Here is an 18,770-nt window from a genome sequence, read left to right on the forward strand (position 1 = left end):
ATGAGAAGTTTGCACTGCTTCAGATCATCTTGTAAGACTTCCAAAACGCCAACTTCACCTAGGACTTTCTTGTACCTTAGATCGAAAGATGTGAGCTTCACAAAGAAAGAAAGTATGGTATGCTTCAACTCGGAATTGATTGGCTGTTGCAACAAGAAACAAAGTGACAATAATTCTTGCTCTGGAACACAATTTACAACTGTGACAGCATATTCAAGAATTTTGAGGATTAACTCTTGCAGTGAGGAAGGAAAACCATCCATGTTCAGCAACAGAAGTGGAACAGTCCTTAGTTCCTGGCACATTCTATAGTTTTCCATATGGCTCGTGAATATCTTGAACATTCGGTTTAACACTTCAGCCTGAAGATCCTTGTTCTCTGCTTTCAGAAAGATGTCTTGCAACATTTGGACAGCTTCAAGGTCTTTAACTTTACCATTTCCATGATCCTCATCATACAGATTGTTAGCAGTGGGCTTTGTGTGGGAAAATAGTGAAGTATTTGCTCCAGGTGACTCAATGGGACCAGTCTGAGCCAAGGTGACAAGAACATCAAGCAATCTGGACAGTGAAGGGGAGAAATTTTGTGAAGCCCTGTCATCATTTTGACTACTATTCAATGAAAGAGGTGGCTGATTTTCAGAGTCATCGGAACCGCTATTTTTGTGTGGAGATGAATGATTGAATGCGAAAACCATATCTTTTGGCATAGAAGACAAAATCAGGGCAAACTGTACAAGGAAATGGTAACCATGTGCATTTCGTATGTCCTCTTTGAGTCTAACCCCACCAGTTTCTACATTAGTCAAATTTGATAAAGATTAGCAACCATAATCAGAGTAGTTAACAAATACAAAAGTAAGAAGATCACTGCCGAATATCTCTACTCTCCACTACATTTTTTCATGGCAATTGACATATTTTGAGTTCTTATGTATTTTTCTAAGCAAAATTACCAGGTCTGTATGATAGTTCCACACAGTCAAGTAACAAATCCACAATGCCCATTGTATAAGATGAGTCCCCACAGTCCGGATCAAAATCTTTGACAGCCACTAGGAGAACCTTTATCTGCAGAAGAACTCAGCAAAACATAGTTCAGAAGAAGTTGAAACAGAGCGAGCAGTCATACCTTGTGCCAGAAAAGCTCAATTAAAAAAGCACCTTCATATCTAGCAGTAACAAATTATAGGTTCATACTTCTTTCACACTAAACAGAAACCAAATAGTTGTTCTTAGTTACAAGATCTATCAGAGGCAGCTTTTTTTAGTGATCTAGCTTCTTAACAAAGATCTTAAGCTCACACACCTAGGACAAGTATTTAAACAAACTCCTTCATTTAAGAAAACGAATATTGTCAAATGCTTTGAAGATTGCGGCTATTTAGCAATGCTAAGGTTGTGAAAAGAAGAGTATATATGCACAAAACCAATAGTTATCATTAGCTTTTGTCTCATACTCTTCTAGTAAAATTAACCTAAGTCTCCTGATAACCAAATTCTTAATCACGGAAGACCTCGGATAGTTTGACATAAGCATGAGATACACGAGAATTAATATTCCACAGTGAGGCTATCTACAAATCTAATGGCATACCAGATGGTGTTTGCGTATGTAGCTTGCCGTGCTACCATTGTCATTGACAAGAAGAAGCCCAAGAATCTGACAGTGACAAGAAAGGGATTCACAAATGGAACTGTAAGCATCGCAACATTCACATAAGTTTAAGTTTCAAAACACATTGCTCATTGCTCGATTTGTAGAAGAACAGGTGAGCAACAAATTACCTGCATTGCATGTCTGTGAAGCTGTATGTTGTGTAATGAAACTAGGCCATCTTTATATTGAGAAAGAGCCACGAGAGAACCATTGTAAACCATTTTGAAAAGCAGCTCAAAAGAGTCATCTTCAATCAAACTCTGTGCAGCAGAAGGATGGCTTGCCAATGCTTTCATGATATGGACAACATTCCCCACCACCTGTAAATAAATGGAGACGCGTTAAAGTCTCAATCCGCCAGCATGAAACACATTGTAGAAAATTGTGTTATACATGACTCTGACTAGAACCATTAAACATAACCTCAAGTGTCTAGCTTGGAGAGTACTATATCTGCCATCTTTACCTTTTCTTCAGCATTAACAGTTTTTTCACCTTCACTATAAGTCAGAAGCACATTGAGAATGTGTATTAGACAACATAATATCCCAGAATCCAATAGAGATTGTTTGTCGAAAGGCTGAAAGAAAACACATAAAAGGTTGAGTATATAAACCAACACAGTTTTTATTATATAAGCCATCAAAGAGCCAGCACCCTGAAATTTTTCTACTGCCTCCAAAGGTGAGCGTAACTACCAGTTAGCTATCAGATATTCAATCTCAATAACAAGCTTTGGTAATTATTTAAACGCATAGCTGAGTAAGGGAAAAAACTAAAAGGCACGTAAAAGTCAAAAGTACCCCAGATGCAAGGACTTCAACAGCAGTTAAAAGGTCTGCACCACGACTTGAACCCTCCTGCATGAAAAAAAAAAAAAAAAAAAANGTGAGCAACAAATTACCTGCATTGCATGTCTGTGAAGCTGTATGTTGTGTAATGAAACTAGGCCATCTTTATATTGAGAAAGAGCCACGAGAGAACCATTGTAAACCATTTTGAAAAGCAGCTCAAAAGAGTCATCTTCAATCAAACTCTGTGCAGCAGAAGGATGGCTTGCCAATGCTTTCATGATATGGACAACATTCCCCACCACCTGTAAATAAATGGAGACGCGTTAAAGTCTCAATCCGCCAGCATGAAACACATTGTAGAAAATTGTGTTATACATGACTCTGACTAGAACCATTAAACATAACCTCAAGTGTCTAGCTTGGAGAGTACTATATCTGCCATCTTTACCTTTTCTTCAGCATTAACAGTTTTTTCACCTTCACTATAAGTCAGAAGCACATTGAGAATGTGTATTAGACAACATAATATCCCAGAATCCAATAGAGATTGTTTGTCGAAAGGCTGAAAGAAAACACATAAAAGGTTGAGTATATAAACCAACACAGTTTTTATTATATAAGCCATCAAAGAGCCAGCACCCTGAAATTTTTCTACTGCCTCCAAAGGTGAGCGTAACTACCAGTTAGCTATCAGATATTCAATCTCAATAACAAGCTTTGGTAATTATTTAAACGCATAGCTGAGTAAGGGAAAAAACTAAAAGGCACGTAAAAGTCAAAAGTACCCCAGATGCAAGGACTTCAACAGCAGTTAAAAGGTCTGCACCACGACTTGAACCCTCCTGCATGAAAAAAAAAAAAAAAAACAACAAAATCATGGTTAACAGAGAAAGAATACTACATGTCCTGATTCACTGTAATCAGAAGGAAAGGCAAACCTTGGTGACTTCAGAAAAAAAATTTAGTACTTTCTCAACATCTAATGATCTTGTCTTGCTGCTAATCTTTAACTTTTCAACATCTGTCACAAATGCTCTCCCAATGACGAAAGAGAATATATGTGTTTCTACTAAACTGCAATTGAAATAAAATTCCCAATATGGTTGATTTTCTCATATCTGATATCTGAGAAGGGAAAGAGAGTACAGAAGACCCTCTAATGAAGAAAAATGTTCAAGATAGGNTGTGTGATCCCTTTATACAAGCTTAAATCATGTGGAGAATCTGAGACATTTCCTAGTTGACATGCAAATTGTATCTTGGAAAAGAATCAAAGCAGTTACATATGATTCCATACAAATAGAAAAAGAGAGATTTAGAAATGGCTTACATGGTAACTAACTGATCTACATTAGCATGCTGCTTCACTAGTCTACAAAACGTATTCACACTCAGATTCAGGGCGGCTTCTTTCTCCTGCTGTGACATATATAAAGGATTAGCAGTAGGGATTTCCAGTTTTTCTTTTATGTGTACACAATAAGTGATTGACTGATTGTTCATAACATATGGGTAACAACTATGAACAAATGATAAAAGCACGCATTGAGTTGTGAAGTTATCACACACGAACCTGTTCAGAGCTTGATGAACGGAACTCTTCCCAGTATCTCGTGAAGTCCAGTTCCAGCTTACGTTTGTCTCGGCTTTCCAAGGAGTAAAGAGGAGAACCATTGGTTACTTATGCCAACATATGATCAGTGAAAGTGCACAAAATAAATTGCCTTGAGAAAACTAATAAACAAAAGTCATCATTGAATAGTGTCACATTAAACTACCTACTTGGTAACTTGGAAAGATCACGAAATCATACCACTCACATGTTTTCAGAAATATAGCTCGTTTGATTCAGTCTATCTACTTCACCACCCCTCTTCTCTGCTACACTAGAACCGAATCCTAAACCTAGTAATTGGTATCCCTTACATACTACAAAGTCTTGGGAGAAAAAACAAAGTAAAGGCACCACAGAGGAGTACCTTGTAGGAGATAATGAATTGAAGTCATGCTGAGCAGAGACAGCGTTAATAGAGGACGGGGAAGCTGATGAAGACGGTGGAGTAGGGGAGTCACTGACGACGTCTTCGACATTTAACTCGGCGGTTGTTTCAGCTACTCCAACCTTATCCTTCAAGTCCTGAAGCAATGATCTCCATTTCATGATTCCACAGTTTCGATTCCAAACACATTCATCCGATTACCAGTCCTCCTGAACCAGATCCGAGTCGGTTACCAGAAATCAAACCCGTTTCTTTCGATTAAACCAATAAAGAAACGGAATCAATGAATACGAACAACAACAACAACAACAACCCAGACATCAAAAAAACTCTGTAAGCAAGAAGGATTAGGGTTTGTTTTGTAAGCAAGAACAAAATCAGAGATCCAAAACTGCGATTAGCGATTCAACACCCCCACAACAACAACACTTTTCAAATTTTGCTTCATCCTCTGAGGAAACACAGATTCTGATACGGAGAACGCGACGATTCGAGATTGACGGAGGAAAAAAAAAATCAATTGAAAGGTCGATTAACGAAAAATAAAAGATGAATATCTACGTTTTGTGATGTGTTCATCATCGTTCGTCGTCGTTGTCTTCGTTTCTCCGCGCCTTGTTTCTCGGCTTCAAACGAAAGTCTCAAGTCATCATCTCACTTTCTCTCCCTCACTCACGCTATTTTTTCTTTATTTTATTAATTTCCCCTAAATATAGATTATTTACTTTAAACGCAAAATTAATTAAGCTCCTAATTAAAATTGTTTTATCTTATCGCCCCTGGAATGTTTCAATTTCGCATTCTTACCCCGTTATTCTTTATAAAATCGTTTAGGTCCATAAAGAAGATTACGGTTTTGACGATCATCCCCAAAATCGAGAGCACACTTTTATGAAGACTATAATGTTGACTATTGACTTATATATTCGTGCAAGATTATTGAATGTAGATGCGAATATGAAGTCAAGTCTTATCAAACATCATGCTGCCATATCGAATTTTACGGAATCCATCTAAGCAAATGCAACGTGTTACAAAAGAACCTCCAACAATATCATAAAAATATCTTCATCCTATCACCTAAACGAGTTAATTAATGATAGAGGCTATAGATTTCCTGATCAAATAAATTAGATGTCAAATATTCAAAATGATCATAATATTGTATTGCTAATGATTTGCAAAATCACTCTATATATATCAGTCAACCCAAAGAATACTATATAGAGAGTCTATTATTATATGTGTCTGGAATCTGAATCTAAGCCCAAAGCAAAGAAAAGGGAATAGTATGCATTTATATCTTTATATCAACCAACCTACACATAATCCCAAAAAAAAAAAAAAAAAAAAGCAAAAAGAAGTTGTATAGGATGTGTAAAAAACATAAAAGGAAACCATATTGATCCCATGAACAATGTTCTTTTGATTTTATCTTTTTAGTGGTCGCATGTTCGTTCATGCGTGTCCTCATCAACAAGCTCTTTGACCTTACGTTTTCTTTAATCTTTTTCTACTTTATATTATTCCTCGTAGTTTTCTATATCTTTTTTATTTGATTCCTCCTCACCCTCCCTTTTAAGGTGCATGTTTCTAGCTAGTGTAATTCCTTTTGATTTGATTATGTCCTTAATATATAATCAATCAAACTAATCATTTCAGCTGGTAACTAATCTCTCGTTGTTATAAACATGCATGCAGTAAACTTTTCTAGCGATTTGCTACTATATATATTCTGATGAGCTGAGTATACAGTATATTAGTATCAATCAGCGACTGTTCATCACAGTACGCGTTGTTGCTCGAAAATGCTAATACACAGTTTGTTATTCGTTGCTAGTGGCAATATAAATGACCATCAATAATATAAGATCCTTGTCACTCTGATTACTGATTACGATCGATAGCAACTAGTTAACAGCAATAAGAACAACAATAAATAATTCTTGTCTACACGGCTACACCTATTGCCAAAAATTCGAGTTAAATTTTATGATTTTAGACCCATATCAATAAATGCACGCTTCTATATATGGTTATAAAGATTGACACATTGTTATTTAATTACTCCAAACATCTTCAATAAGGGCATATTATACACATGTACGTGGATATGAAGTTGTGTAGTATCTCTATCACAATCACAGAAGCTGGCTTTGAGAGGACACATTCGTCAATCCCTAGAGGTTGCAGTTTTCTCGTGGGGCCTTTGTCAATCCAATTATTTTTTTTTATATTGAACAACAATAATATTTTCTTTGTTTATAGAAAAGACCATAATGTTCATGTAAAATTTTTTAAAAAAAAACGTTTTCAAACTCGGACGTAATATTCAAAAAGAAATTATCGATGTAATTAATCTCCTTGTATATATATACTATACGAATATCGAACGTAAACTAGAGAAAATTCAAAAGTTGTAACAATTAGAAAAATTAATAATAATCCCTAGAAAGTAGAAAGTAACCAAAAAGAAATGCTTTCGTTTAGCTCTTTGTCTTTTCTTTGTTCCCGATGGAAATAAAAAGTAATTCAAGAGCAACAAAATAAAGGGAAGTGAAGATTCCAGTTTTGCCCTTTTATAGTGTGTGGTGGTGGGCTCCTGAGAATCCCAGATCGTAAGCCTTCTGAAACGACGACTCGTGATCATGATGAGATTCGGTATCGTACGCCGACACAGGAAACGCCACGCCACCTGCGTACCCCAGCATATCACCGGGTCTCACGCTAACCTGCACCCCGTGACCCGTGAGTCCAAGAAAGTCTCTGGTCAAACGATCAGCTTTCTGCCACGTGGACGCTAGCTGGTCGTACTCAGACGACGTCACCATGACCCGGTCAACACCAAGAAGCTCGTTGACGTTCGTCAGATGTCGGTGATGATGACCGATCGATCGAGTCTGTCCTGCGCCGCCGATAGCTGAGGAGCTGAGAGCCGTTGCTTTTTGAAGGAGAGCCGTCGCGGAGAGAGCTGCCGTTGATGGAAGAGCGGCGGTGGAGTGTGATGGTTCAACGCAAAGAGGTGACGTGAAGAGCAAGGGAGAAGATTTATTGACCATAAAGCGATGATTGTCTTGGATGTTAGGGCTAGGGTTTGTAAGATTAATGGAGGAAGAGGTTGAAATGATTCTTGCACTTTCTTCTGCTAATGCATCACAAAACGCTCTATGCGTTATGAAACTGTCTTTCCTGTTTTTCATATCACAGACACACAAAAACAGATTAGATATGTTTAGAAATAAATATTAAGAAAAAAAAATGAATTTACGTATAATGTACGTACGATCTATGATAATGCAAGAAGCAAAATAATTTTTGAGTGGACCAAAGTACACAGAGAGAAGAAATTTCAAAATTCCAAGAAAAGCCTTTGAAGTGTAATAATGGACCAATGTAAATTACACATATCAAATCAAATCATAGCTAGATTACAAAATCTTTTTCTCAAACACAAAAAATAATCATTGAAAAAATCAAGATTCTTTTTCCAGCATTATGATGATGAATGAGAAGATAGATTCACCTGCAGGCTTCTTTAATTTATCTCTTTCAAATTTCAATAATGCAACACAAATTTTACATACAATAACAAGAAACAAAAAGAGTCATTTTTTTAATTGGAATAGCTAGGATTCAATTATTTATATCTCAGAAATACATAAACATTAGCTCTAAAATACATATACTCGCATTAATTGGACAACATGTATACATTTAGTGTCTTAATCCATGAATTTTGCCACTGCATTTAATTGCACTCAAAGTATATAGTCCATGGACAGACACTATCAGATTTGTCAAAGAACATAACCAAAAGAAGACAACTGAAATCAGTCACACGAAAGCATTAAATTCATCTAAATTTATACAAACCACGAAAAATTTATCGATTCACATGTGTCACATGGACTCCTATCTCTATATAGATAGACAATAATCTAGATTTGTCACAGAAACATCAGTAAAAAATATCAAGAAAACAGTAACAAAGGAACAAAGAAAGATCTTCACATAAGAACAAAAAGAAATAAACCAAAATACTATTGACCAAGAAAAAAAAAAAAGAAAGAGAAAAAAAAAAAGCTTACCTCGAGAAAAGAGTGCCGCAGTCACATCTATACTCTCTTGTACCACAGATCTTAGTGTGAGCTTTCCAATCAGATTGAACGGCATAGAACTTTGAACACTTTTCACATTTCCATTTCTTTTCACCATGTTTCCTGCAAAAGTGTTTCTTGATCCCTGTGAGATCACCAAGAGCCCTAGAAGGATGATGATGAGCACATTTTGTCTCTGGGCACACATAGACTTTCTTCTTTTGTTGTTCTTTGCTGCTCTTCTGCTTCAGCTTCCATGGAAGATTGTGGCCTCTCCTGTGAAGCTGTAGATTCTGATCTCTTTGAAACCCTTTGTTGCATATCTCACAAACGAATCTGTTCGTTGCAAGAAGTGTCTTTGGTGATAGTGCGATTACCTCTGCATCTGGATCTGCCCAAAGAATTAAGTTTCAAACACATTCATGGTCAAAAAAAAAGAAGATGATTTTGTTACAAACCCTAGCTAATTATAATAAAAAAAAGGAAGACTTTTTACAAAACTCATTTGAAAAGAAGTTCCCAGATTCTGCTAGCTAGTACTCAAAAATCCATATGAAAAAGTTAAGGTTCCAAGATTCTACCAGGAATAGTTTCCGGATTCAAATGGTTTTTAAGAATCCAAATGAAATAAAGTAAAAGTTTATTACCAGGATTTCCAGGAAGGCCTCTCCTTTTCTTATTCTTGTGAGTCTCTGTGTGTGTACAAAGACTGGAAGTTACATTGTTGAAGCCACTGAAACCTTGGATAGTACTGAGAGTGTTACCAGAAGAAGCACTTGCTTCAGTAGACAAAGAGGTTAGTTTATAGGACAAGGAATGAGATGAAAACATATCCATGGATGGAAGAAGAAAACTCCAACCAAAGAAAAAACAAAAGTTTGGAAGAAAACTATAAAAAGATCGAAACTTTGGTTTATTCTGAGCTCTTAAAATAAGATGCAAGTACCTAGAGAGTAAGATGTGTCTACACAGAAAGACATCATTCTTTGGCTATATATGCAAGAAAACATAAAAATGTAGTAATATTTTTGGTTTTCTTGAGTGTATATGCACATGTATATTTTGTATGGTCTCAAAAGCAAAGAGGACGACCATGATGGATTATTCTCCAATGTCACTATCGTATACATATATGTGTGTGCTTACAATAAATGCAAAGACTGTTTGATTCCCATTTTTGTATTAGTTTTTCTATCTATGTGCAGATAAATACTACAGAGGAGAGAGTGTATGTTTGAAAGTGAGACTTTGACTTTGTATTTTAAACTATTTTTGTTTATTTTTTTATTATGTTGTTTTGGAGACGTTTCAAGTTCAAGTGTTCTGCATTACTGAGAAGAGTGATGATTACAGGACCAGACTATAAGCAATTACTTAAAACTGTCTACTAAAAAAAGAGAAGAGTAGACCCCAGAAAGAAAAGAAAAAAGCTACTCAGCTATCAATTTGTGCAATTAATGGAAAATATTGTGAGATGAGACTTAACAGGCCTAATTTCCTTAAATGGAAGTAATAATTACATTTACTACATTCAAAAAAAAAGAAAACTGCCTCTTTTCAATTTATTGGGTTTTGTATAAAGTAGATTACTTTTGTTTTGTTTTAGTTTGTAAGAGAATCTAAAACACAATTACTTAGCCAAACGTTGTTCTTATTAGAGAAGGATCATAATTAGTACTAGAACCATTGGATGATATCAGTACTGGAAAAATCAAGTTCATCGTGAGTCGTACTGAGACATTGCGATACATCTTGTATTAATTGTAATGGTTAAAAAAAACTCAAGATTTGAATATGATGACAGTTGAACTATAACATTATGCAATTGTAGTAATTATTTAATGGAGTTAAGTATCCAAGATGATATAGTTTGACTTATTGCCAAGAACATAAAGCATACTTGTTCAATTTTGCTATTGAATTATTATGAATTGCGAGTGATGCTATACTTTCTAGTTCTACTAAGGCTGCTACAGTTTTATCTCCTTTTTGATCCTCGTAGTTTTTTCTCATAAGATACCCAAAATTCTTATAAAGGCACACGAATCTGAATGGAACTTATCATAAGCGATAAAATAAATCAATACAACCTTAAGGAAATATAAGGAAAAATTGAACATGTGAATGTGACTGTGTGCAAAAATATAACATCTCTTCTCTATATATACATTTAGCTTTATTACTTAGTAGGACTAGGATAAATATGCCCTAAAAGCATTTTTGGCTTTGAATATCAGAATGGAATATATTACTTTGTTGAATTTTAGTTTCGGCTTCCTATGATTTACTCTTGTGGATGACTTTGTGATATCTTCCTCTTCCTTTTTTTTTTTTTACCTTTTTAAGTTTTGATTAATATTCTCACCTTTGAAAAGTGTTCATGCCCAAAAGAAAGACACTTTACCCCACCAACAAGAATTTTTCGCACTCTTTCATCCGTTCTTTAACTTTTTATCTCTTTAAATTTTATATAAAAAATGTATATATATTCCAATCAAACACAAAAAGAACATTATGTTAAGTCGATTTAGTCCCTAGACGTGTCCTCTACGTCCATTAGATTCATTGGTATAGGCATTAGTAAGTTTACGCTGTAGGCCAAAAAAAACATATGACCATCATGAGACACGAGCGTAAACTACTAACCCATGCAACCTCGAATATTCTTCTTTTATTTTTCTTTTCTTTTCCAAAAAGGTTTTTTTGAATTGTGAAATATTCTGAAATATATACGCTATACGAAGGAAATAAATATACATGAATATTCGAATTCATGTAACAAATAAAGTGGGAAAATGTATACTTTTTTGAGTTAAAAGAAAAAAAAAAAAAAGGAAGAAATTAGCTCATTTGAGGACAAACAAAACTAGTCATCAACTTGGGTTATCCTTTTTACATATATGGATCGTCGCTTCTACGGTTTTGAATGATTTGGTAAAGTTCAGTTCCCATTTTAGGCCCAGAGGAATTTTAAAGTTTACGTTGAATATAAAATCGATTTTTAGGAAAACAACAACAAAAGAATAAAAGAGTGACAAGAGATTACAAGATTTTCCAACTACAGTATGATTTTCTTTTTAGTTTTACAAATTTTCACACTTTACTTTCCTCATCTGGAAGCTCTGTTGTGTATGGTTGCGGTTTCAAGGTTCATGGCTATTAACACGGCTATGGAGTTCGAGCATTTCCTGATGGTTAGGGTCGACCGAGAGCGCTGCACGACAGTCCCGCAAAGCATTTCCAACTTCCCCAATGTGCTCGTGGAAAGCCGCTCGTAGGTGCAGAAGATGAAGATCCGCTTTAAAGGCGATAGCTCGTGATAACTCCGCTATAGCCTCTTTCTCCTTCCGACTATCCATCAACACTGTAATAACCCGCAAAAGGATAACAAAAACTTGAGTTTAAAGTTAAGCCAAATGTTTTCTGAGAAGACGAGGAGCAAAAAGAGTTATTAGAAAAGAACAAACCTGCTGCGCGATACCGATAAGGATAAACCCGGAGAGGGTCTAACCGGGTGACCATTTCAAGATCAGATTTGGCAAGTTCACGATCACAATACTCGGATCTTTTTTCGTAGGCAGATGCATTGTTTTGAGCCTTTTCGATTAGTCTAGTCATTTCTTCGTAAGCTGCAGCTTTGTCGTTTCTAAGGAAATGGACACGAGCTAGGCCTTGGTGTGCACGCGTGTGTCTCACCTTGAGAGCATTTATATAGCAATCCGCAGCTAAGTCTAGCTTCTCACAATCGACATAGACGCTCCCGAGATTGTTTAGAGCCTAAAACAAAACAACAAATGGCATTGCCATAGAACTTAATCAGCTGCATCTAATCGCCTAACCTTTGCGCAACCTAATAGATGTAGTGATGGAGAACGACCGTACCTGACCTTTGCGCAACCTATCAGAAGGGCATTTCAGAGCATCTTCAAGGAGTGAAACAACAGTCGAAGAACTTGATAGATCGAGGCTAGATTCCGCTAAGGCATAAGCTTGGAGGAAATAAGCTTCGAATGATCTCTTTATTCTAATGGATTCCTTAGCCTTTTGAAGCCCTTCTTCGCAGTGACCTGTATCATACAAGATCCATCCTTCGTAAACCAAACGCTCGTGATCACTCGAGGCATGCTCGCGTGCTAACTGTAAACTACGCATCGCTGCTTCCGGACAATTCAACCTGTTAAAACAAAAGTATGAGAATGAGATGATACATTAACGATATTAATTAGGACAAAAACAGAGAATTCAAAACAATTTACCTTAGGAGAAGCAAAGATTGTCTGAAGTAAAGAACACCTTTGCAAGCATCAGATTCAAGCATTTGATAGATCACGGAAAGAGAACCTATATCATCAACACTAGACCATTTCTCATATAGCTGCATCCAACAATCTGCTGTTGTCCAATTCTCGACATGCTCATACACAAGTGTCCTGAGCTGCCTCCCAGCTACTTTCCCATCGAACATTCGATAATCCGGACACAGGGTAAGAGCAGCCTGAATATCTCGAAGAGCTGCTTCATAGTCATCCATACCAAGATAAAGACAAAACCTGATTTCCAAGCATTCTAATGCGAGTTTAAACCCCAAGATCCGATTGATTTCTTCAAGTGCAGCCTTAGCATTTTGTTTCGACATTAGAGCCACAGCTCTATACATGTAAGGATACGTCAAAGTCGGGTCCAATTCGGTTGCCTTGTCAAGATCTTCCAATTTCTTATCACCCTCACAATAGAAAGACCTTTCTTGATACATCCACCCGAGAGGCGGTGAAACAGAGGAGATAACAGAGCTTAGCTTCTCGTAAGCCCAAAGACGATGCCCTTGGATGGATCCTAATCTTGCTAAACCAGTAGCTGAATACACATGGCCTAAATTAAAAGCGGTTTCAAAAGCTTCTTCAGCCTCACGGTATTCTTTCCTCAACAACCTCGTACACCCTAACCGATGAAACCCCAATACTTGCTGCCGGTCATTTTCTGCAAAGTCAACTAGTTTCTCCAAGAAACCCAATGTTCTGTCAGAACGAGGATCTATACACATCGAGACTTCACTTAAAAAAGAGTACAAGGAGAATGAAGCTTTTCCTGCCATGGTTGAGACTTGAGATCTATTAACCCGAGTCAAAACCTCGACAACACGCTCATCTGTCAAACTACTTGGCATCTCATAAAGGAAAACTTGCAGACACGATGCAGCAAGGATTGGTGAGTTCTCTTCAAGTGCAAAGTCCATAAGCTCAATGGCACATTCAATAGAAGAAATCAGGGATGCCAATTCTCTATCGCATGCATCTCTGAGTTGCTCGCAGCAAAACTTGTTTGCGAATACCAAGACTTCCAAAAGAAGGTTCTTGGAAACTCCGATTAATACACCAACAACGCTGAAATCTCTAACAACCCGCATAGCTGATGAGGATACATGATTCTCTGACATGTCTATCTCATCAAGAAGTGATTCCGTGAAACTACCATAAAGCATTGCGTTAAATGGAGCCGAAAGACTCGCAATTTTTCGTCTTTGGCAAGCTATCTTCTCTTCTCCAATCTTAAACACAACATTTTTAGATACACTGCGGTTCGTCTTCACAGACGCTGTCTCAGGGGAAGAAGAAGCAGTAATAGGTGGGAAATAAGATGCAATATCCAGCGGCAGAAACTCTTCAGAATATTTACCACAAGAGGAAAGCAAATCGGTGATAACCTCTTCTCCTTGTTTCTCATACCTCAACCAAGACCCAAACACAACTTTCTCATGGACAGTTGTAGCTTCTTGCCAAGCTGATTGAAGGCTTCTCCGTCTAAGTTTGGTCTCTCCAAGACCTCTAAACACATTATACTGCAATAGATACAGAACCGATCTCTCCTGCAACGGACAAGTCTCGAGCTCTTCGTGAATCTGAGCTAGAACTTCCACGTAGTTGAGAGGTTTATAATGCGGCAGTATCTGCGGCTCAGGAACTTTGATAAATGATTCTCTGCACAGTGGACTACAAAAAAAGAACAAAGATTTACTCTATATCCAAAGCCTCTCAAGCTTAACAAATTAGAACAAGCAGAAAACAGAAAAGAGAAAAAGACTTACGCAGATGAAGAAGCAGAGGAAGATAGTTTCCCTCTCTCAACTTGAAGCCATGACTGTGGATTCAAGGAATCGAGCTGTGATTCTTTACAAGAATCAGATGGGTAAAAAGTCCTCATCTGACATAACAGATGAAACAAGTCCCAGATCTCCAGGATAGCCAGAGAGGGTAATCACACTGCCCTACCCAGCCCAGAAACCTAAGTAAAGATGGGTTACTTAATGGGAATCCTATACAACAACAACAACAACAACAAAAATCTAAACTTTTGTATATATGAGATCTTCCAAACACCTAAAGCTAAAGCATTTCTCTATGAAACCACTTACTTATGTGCAGTCAGATAGAAGAACAAATCCTAAAAACATAAATGAGAACCACAAAGCTCACTCGAAATCGCCATAGAACTGATACCCATTAAAGAAATTAAGAGAATAAATCAGCAAAAATCAGAGCTTTCCCAAGAAAACCCTAATAATCTACAACTGGCAGTGGTAGCATAATCTAGCTAAACCCAGCAAAATCAAAGGTAATCTAACAAATCTAGGATGCCTTAGACATCAAAAAGTACAAATCTTTTTTACAAACGAGATGAGAAGAGAGTAGAATAGAGTACAAATCTAGAGGATGCCTTAGACACCACCAGTGTTATTGCGAGAGCTTCTGCAATTTCAAAAGAAGAAGAACCCTAGACAGAGAGATAACTGGGGACAAGTTCAAGTTTGAACGAAAGTGAATCGAAGTGAGAGAGAGAGAGAGATGGAGAGAGTGGGAAATGTTTTCCAAATTGACACTTTTGTATGTAAAAATTCTCTGAGCTCTCTTTTAGTTTCATTGGTAAAAGGGAAAGTTTTTTCTTCTTTTCATATCCTCTCCTCTTTTTATTTGAAGATCTCCACACAAACAGTAACCACCACTATCGATTTCTTCTTCGGCCACTCTTCAAGAGATGGTGAATAATTTAATTAATTATAATTTATACATTCTTAAGCTATTGTATACTGATCGAGCATATGTTTGGACAGCCTTTTTTAATGTCTTAACTACATTTAATAAAAAGTTTAATCCTATGATTAGTTTGTCTAATCTGAAAATCTTTTAAAAAAACAACATAACTTATTTTTTTATTAAATGAGTTATCAACTTCAACGAAAAAGAGAAAAAATAATAATTTATACCCTGTATTTCAACTTTTTTTAGATGTTTTCTAAAAAAGTTTTGTTTTATTTTTTGATTTTTTCAATTTTTAATGCAAATTTTTTTTTTATATCTCTAATTTCTAATTTAATTGAAAAATTCTTAGAAATAAATACTAAAAATTGTTTTGTTTCCAAATCTAGCACAATATCTCTAAAGTTCGAGTACTATATTTTAAAATTAAACTTTAACTTCAAAATACTAAACTCTATTTCATCAAAACTATATCGTATAATAACTATTTTTATTTTATTGTTTATTTTCATATTGGTGGAATTATTTTTAGTTATATATAAAAATGTAATGTTTTAAAATTTATACAGTATTATAAAAATAAAAAATAAATGAATTTTTAATCTATGTGCCAAAACTTTAAACTTCAGATAAATTGAAAGAGAGAGAGTATACAAAAGTTAATGAAAGTCAAAACAGAAAATTTAATCGTTTAATGACACTTAAGTTTGACAAGAACAGTAAACACTTTCGCTTTGGACAACAAGGGGAAGAGAAAGAACTAGAGAAACAGTCAGAACCATCCTTGTCATGGTAATCTCTGGTGGTCACGTGTCACCTCCACCTTAGCCCAAGATCCTTCATGAAGTTTCTTCTTCCTCTTCTACCCACAACCGCTTTTTTCCCAGGAAAAAAAATCCAAACTTTTCTCGCTTTTTTTCTCGTTCCGCTCATCATATATCACAACAGAGACTCGCAAGCAAAGTGCTCCGATTCAACTTCCGTCTCCTTCGATCGTGATACAATTATCAAAAGGGTTCAAATTTACCTAATTTTGTCTCGGAATCGTGATGTATCAGTGGAACTTACCGTACCGAAAAGATGACGTGGAAGCAGGCGCTAGCTCAAGGGCTTTATACCCAACGATGCTTGAGAACCCTGATCTCCGGTGGGGTTTTATACGCAAGGTTTACTCTATCATCGCCTTTCAGCTTCTCGCCACCGTCGCCGTCGCAGCTACTGTGGTCACCGTCCGTCCAATCGCTCTGTTTTTCGCAACCACTGGACTTGGATTAGCTCTATACATAGTCATCATCATCACTCCCCTCATAGGTAAAACTTCATCATCATACACTTGTTTAAGAAATCAAAGTTTCAATTTTTCGATTGTAATCTCAATCTGTAAATTGGATTTGTGTTTCTTTCTCTGGTTTTACAGTGTTGTGCCCGTTGTACTATTACCACCAGAAGCATCCGGTGAATTACTTGCTATTGGGGGTTTTCACTTTGGCTCTGGCTTTTGTAGTTGGATTGTCATGTGCTTTCACCAATGGTAAGACTTCATCAACCCACTTTGGTAGTAAAATTTGAGGAATTTGAGATTTTGATTGTTGATTAACATCTCTTGATGTCTATGGGTTCTATTGTGTGTGTACATGTGTTTATGACTTACTCTGTGTTGGAACAGGGAAAGTGATTCTTGAGTCAGCGATCTTGACAACGGTTGTGGTGCTTTCTCTCACATTATACACCTTTTGGGCAGCTAGGAGAGGATATGACTTTAATTTCCTCGGACCATTCTTGTTCGGCGCTCTCATTGTGCTTATTGTCTTCGGCATTATACAGGTAACACCGTTCATTCCAAATTCACAACATGCAATAGAGAGAGCAAGAGTTTTAGGCTAAGGCCTATGGAATTTGGTAGCATTGTTCTTAGGCTGAGAAGTTAGAAACTTGATTTCACATTAGACATTATCAGAGAATGGGAGTTTTAAATTTAAGCCCATTTAATGGAAGTTAGATACTTGATTTCACTATATGCATTGCAGAGTACAAGAGCTTTACTTTTAACTTGTGCTATGTGGTAGTCCTCGTAGCATTTTTTACTCTTAAGAAGTTAGAAACTTGATTCTCACTCTAGGCATTACAGATAATGAGAGCTTTAAACCTATTGAAATGTCAAATGTGGTACTTTTGGTAGCATTTGGCTAGAAGTTAGAAACTTGATATATCACTATATTCTATAAGCATTTCGTAGAATGAGTGATTTTATCTATGATTTGTGATTCTCTATGTTTAGCTAATGAAATGAGAAATTTAATTAGCCTATTGGATTATGGTTGTTTTTTGATAGCATTCTTTGAAGACTTGGAGGCTAGAAACTTGATTTCACTATAGACATTACAGAGCAATATTAGATGAGACTGAGTATAGATTTGGATTGCATAACCAGGTTTTCATATTTTGATCTATGATGTTTGTGCAGATCTTGTTCCCATTAGGGCGAATATCAGTGATGATCTACGGTTGTTTGGCATCGATAATATTCTGCGGATACATAGTCTATGATACAGACAATCTGATCAAACGTTACACATATGATGAGTACATTTGGGCGGCGGTTTCACTCTACTTAGACATCATCAACCTCTTCTTGTCTCTTCTTACTGTATTTAGAGTCTTACAGAGATGATGATTTTGAGGATGTGGTAATTTAGCTTCGTTGTCTCTAAAAAAATGTTTATAATAATAAAATAATAAATTTGTATATTTTCGTTGTTACAGTTCACATGTTCATGTGATTTGATTGATTAATAGAGCTAGGGAACACATAAACTCTGGATAAATGATTATAACGAAAATGCCAAAGTATGTGTGTAGTGTAGCTAAGGACATCACGAGAGTGAAGAAGTGTAAGCTTAAGTTTTTCTCATAAGAAAAAAATGGGATAATTGGACTTTTATTTTGAAATATATTTAAATTAGAGATAGGCTGACGTTTTTAAATTTAAGGGAATAATTAATGAACTATATTATGTTTAGATTTTGGGTTCTAAAAAAATAAAAATTAAAGTCAATTAGAGGGTTAAGGTTTAGAGTTTAGTTTTAGGATTTAGGTTAAAACTTGGGGTTTAGATTTAGACTATTTTGTTAATTTTGATAACTAAAGCTATTTTGATATTAAAAAAAAGGGCAAAACATGGGAAGCCT

The 18,770-nt window shown here is 36.1% G+C and overlaps 4 protein-coding genes across 5 annotated transcripts in view; 1 reads left to right on the top strand and 3 right to left on the bottom strand.

The window, feature by feature from the left end:
• The window catches only part of LOC104747170 (BEACH domain-containing protein A2-like), a 15,632-nt gene extending 10,514 nt beyond the window's left edge, over positions 1-5,118 (bottom strand). The window contains exons 1-14 of the mRNA XM_019229577.1: positions 5,016-5,118; positions 4,434-4,663; positions 4,028-4,100; positions 3,785-3,870; positions 3,393-3,528; positions 3,240-3,296; positions 2,903-3,016; positions 2,565-2,756; positions 2,464-2,520; positions 2,127-2,240; positions 1,789-1,980; positions 1,598-1,663; positions 957-1,071; positions 6-796 (exon numbers count right to left, since the gene is read on the bottom strand). Coding sequence (XP_019085122.1) covers positions 6-796; positions 957-1,071; positions 1,598-1,663; positions 1,789-1,980; positions 2,127-2,240; positions 2,464-2,520; positions 2,565-2,756; positions 2,903-3,016; positions 3,240-3,296; positions 3,393-3,528; positions 3,785-3,870; positions 4,028-4,100; positions 4,434-4,615 — 2,175 coding nt within the window. The 5' untranslated portion in view covers positions 4,616-4,663; positions 5,016-5,118. The remainder of the gene's footprint in view (positions 1-5; positions 797-956; positions 1,072-1,597; positions 1,664-1,788; positions 1,981-2,126; positions 2,241-2,463; positions 2,521-2,564; positions 2,757-2,902; positions 3,017-3,239; positions 3,297-3,392; positions 3,529-3,784; positions 3,871-4,027; positions 4,101-4,433; positions 4,664-5,015) is intronic.
• On the bottom strand, positions 6,918-9,561 carry LOC104714367 (protein indeterminate-domain 12-like). The gene is made up of 3 exons (XM_010431705.2): positions 9,199-9,561; positions 8,543-8,942; positions 6,918-7,643 (listed from the first exon to the last, which is right to left on the bottom strand). Exons 1-3 carry the CDS (start codon positions 9,386-9,388, stop codon positions 7,034-7,036), a joined length of 1,200 nt encoding a protein of 399 aa, XP_010430007.1. The 5' UTR covers positions 9,389-9,561; the 3' UTR covers positions 6,918-7,033.
• Positions 11,518-15,568, bottom strand: LOC104714376 (ETO1-like protein 1). Of its 2 annotated transcripts, XM_010431724.2 has the most exons (6): positions 15,248-15,568; positions 14,634-14,830; positions 12,808-14,538; positions 12,434-12,725; positions 12,019-12,328; positions 11,518-11,915 (listed from the first exon to the last, which is right to left on the bottom strand). In XM_010431724.2, exons 2-6 carry the CDS (start codon positions 14,747-14,749, stop codon positions 11,695-11,697), a joined length of 2,670 nt encoding a protein of 889 aa, XP_010430026.1. In that variant the 5' UTR covers positions 14,750-14,830; positions 15,248-15,568; the 3' UTR covers positions 11,518-11,694. The 2 variants fall into 2 exon arrangements, with proteins under 2 accessions (XP_010430026.1, XP_010430018.1); XM_010431716.2 differs by having other exon boundaries at positions 14,634-15,568.
• LOC104714387 (BI1-like protein) lies at positions 16,368-18,344 on the top strand. The gene is made up of 4 exons (XM_010431736.2): positions 16,368-16,893; positions 17,000-17,113; positions 17,249-17,406; positions 18,047-18,344. Exons 1-4 carry the CDS (start codon positions 16,632-16,634, stop codon positions 18,251-18,253), a joined length of 741 nt encoding a protein of 246 aa, XP_010430038.1. The 5' UTR covers positions 16,368-16,631; the 3' UTR covers positions 18,254-18,344.

This window comes from Camelina sativa, chromosome 2 (genome assembly GCF_000633955.1).
Source record: "Camelina sativa cultivar DH55 chromosome 2, Cs, whole genome shotgun sequence".
Classification (NCBI taxonomy): Eukaryota; Viridiplantae; Streptophyta; class Magnoliopsida; order Brassicales; family Brassicaceae; genus Camelina; species Camelina sativa.

Bases quoted from the DNA above. Each gene is read 5' to 3' on its own strand.
- LOC104714367 (XM_010431705.2), bottom strand. From the start codon at position 9,388: ATGGATATGTTTTCATCTCATTCCTTGTCCTATAAACTAACCTCTTTG. The intron at 8,943-9,198 runs GTAATAAACTTT...TTCTTTGGGCAG, and splicing joins AGGCCTTCCTGGAAATCCTG to ATCCAGATGCAGAGGTAATC. The intron at 7,644-8,542 runs GTAAGCTTTTTT...TATGAAAAACAG, and splicing joins TGCGGCACTCTTTTCTCGAG to GAAAGACAGTTTCATAACGC.
- LOC104714376 (XM_010431724.2), bottom strand. From the start codon at position 14,749: ATGAGGACTTTTTACCCATCTGATTCTTGTAAAGAATCACAGCTCGAT. The intron at 14,539-14,633 runs GTAAGTCTTTTT...CTTTTTTTGTAG, and splicing joins TCCTCTGCTTCTTCATCTGC to TCCACTGTGCAGAGAATCAT. The intron at 12,726-12,807 runs GTAAATTGTTTT...TTGTTTTAACAG, and splicing joins CAATCTTTGCTTCTCCTAAG to GTTGAATTGTCCGGAAGCAG.
- LOC104714387 (XM_010431736.2), top strand. From the start codon at position 16,632: ATGTATCAGTGGAACTTACCGTACCGAAAAGATGACGTGGAAGCAGGC. The intron at 16,894-16,999 runs GTAAAACTTCAT...CTGGTTTTACAG, and splicing joins CATCATCACTCCCCTCATAG to TGTTGTGCCCGTTGTACTAT. The intron at 17,114-17,248 runs GTAAGACTTCAT...GTGTTGGAACAG, and splicing joins GTCATGTGCTTTCACCAATG to GGAAAGTGATTCTTGAGTCA.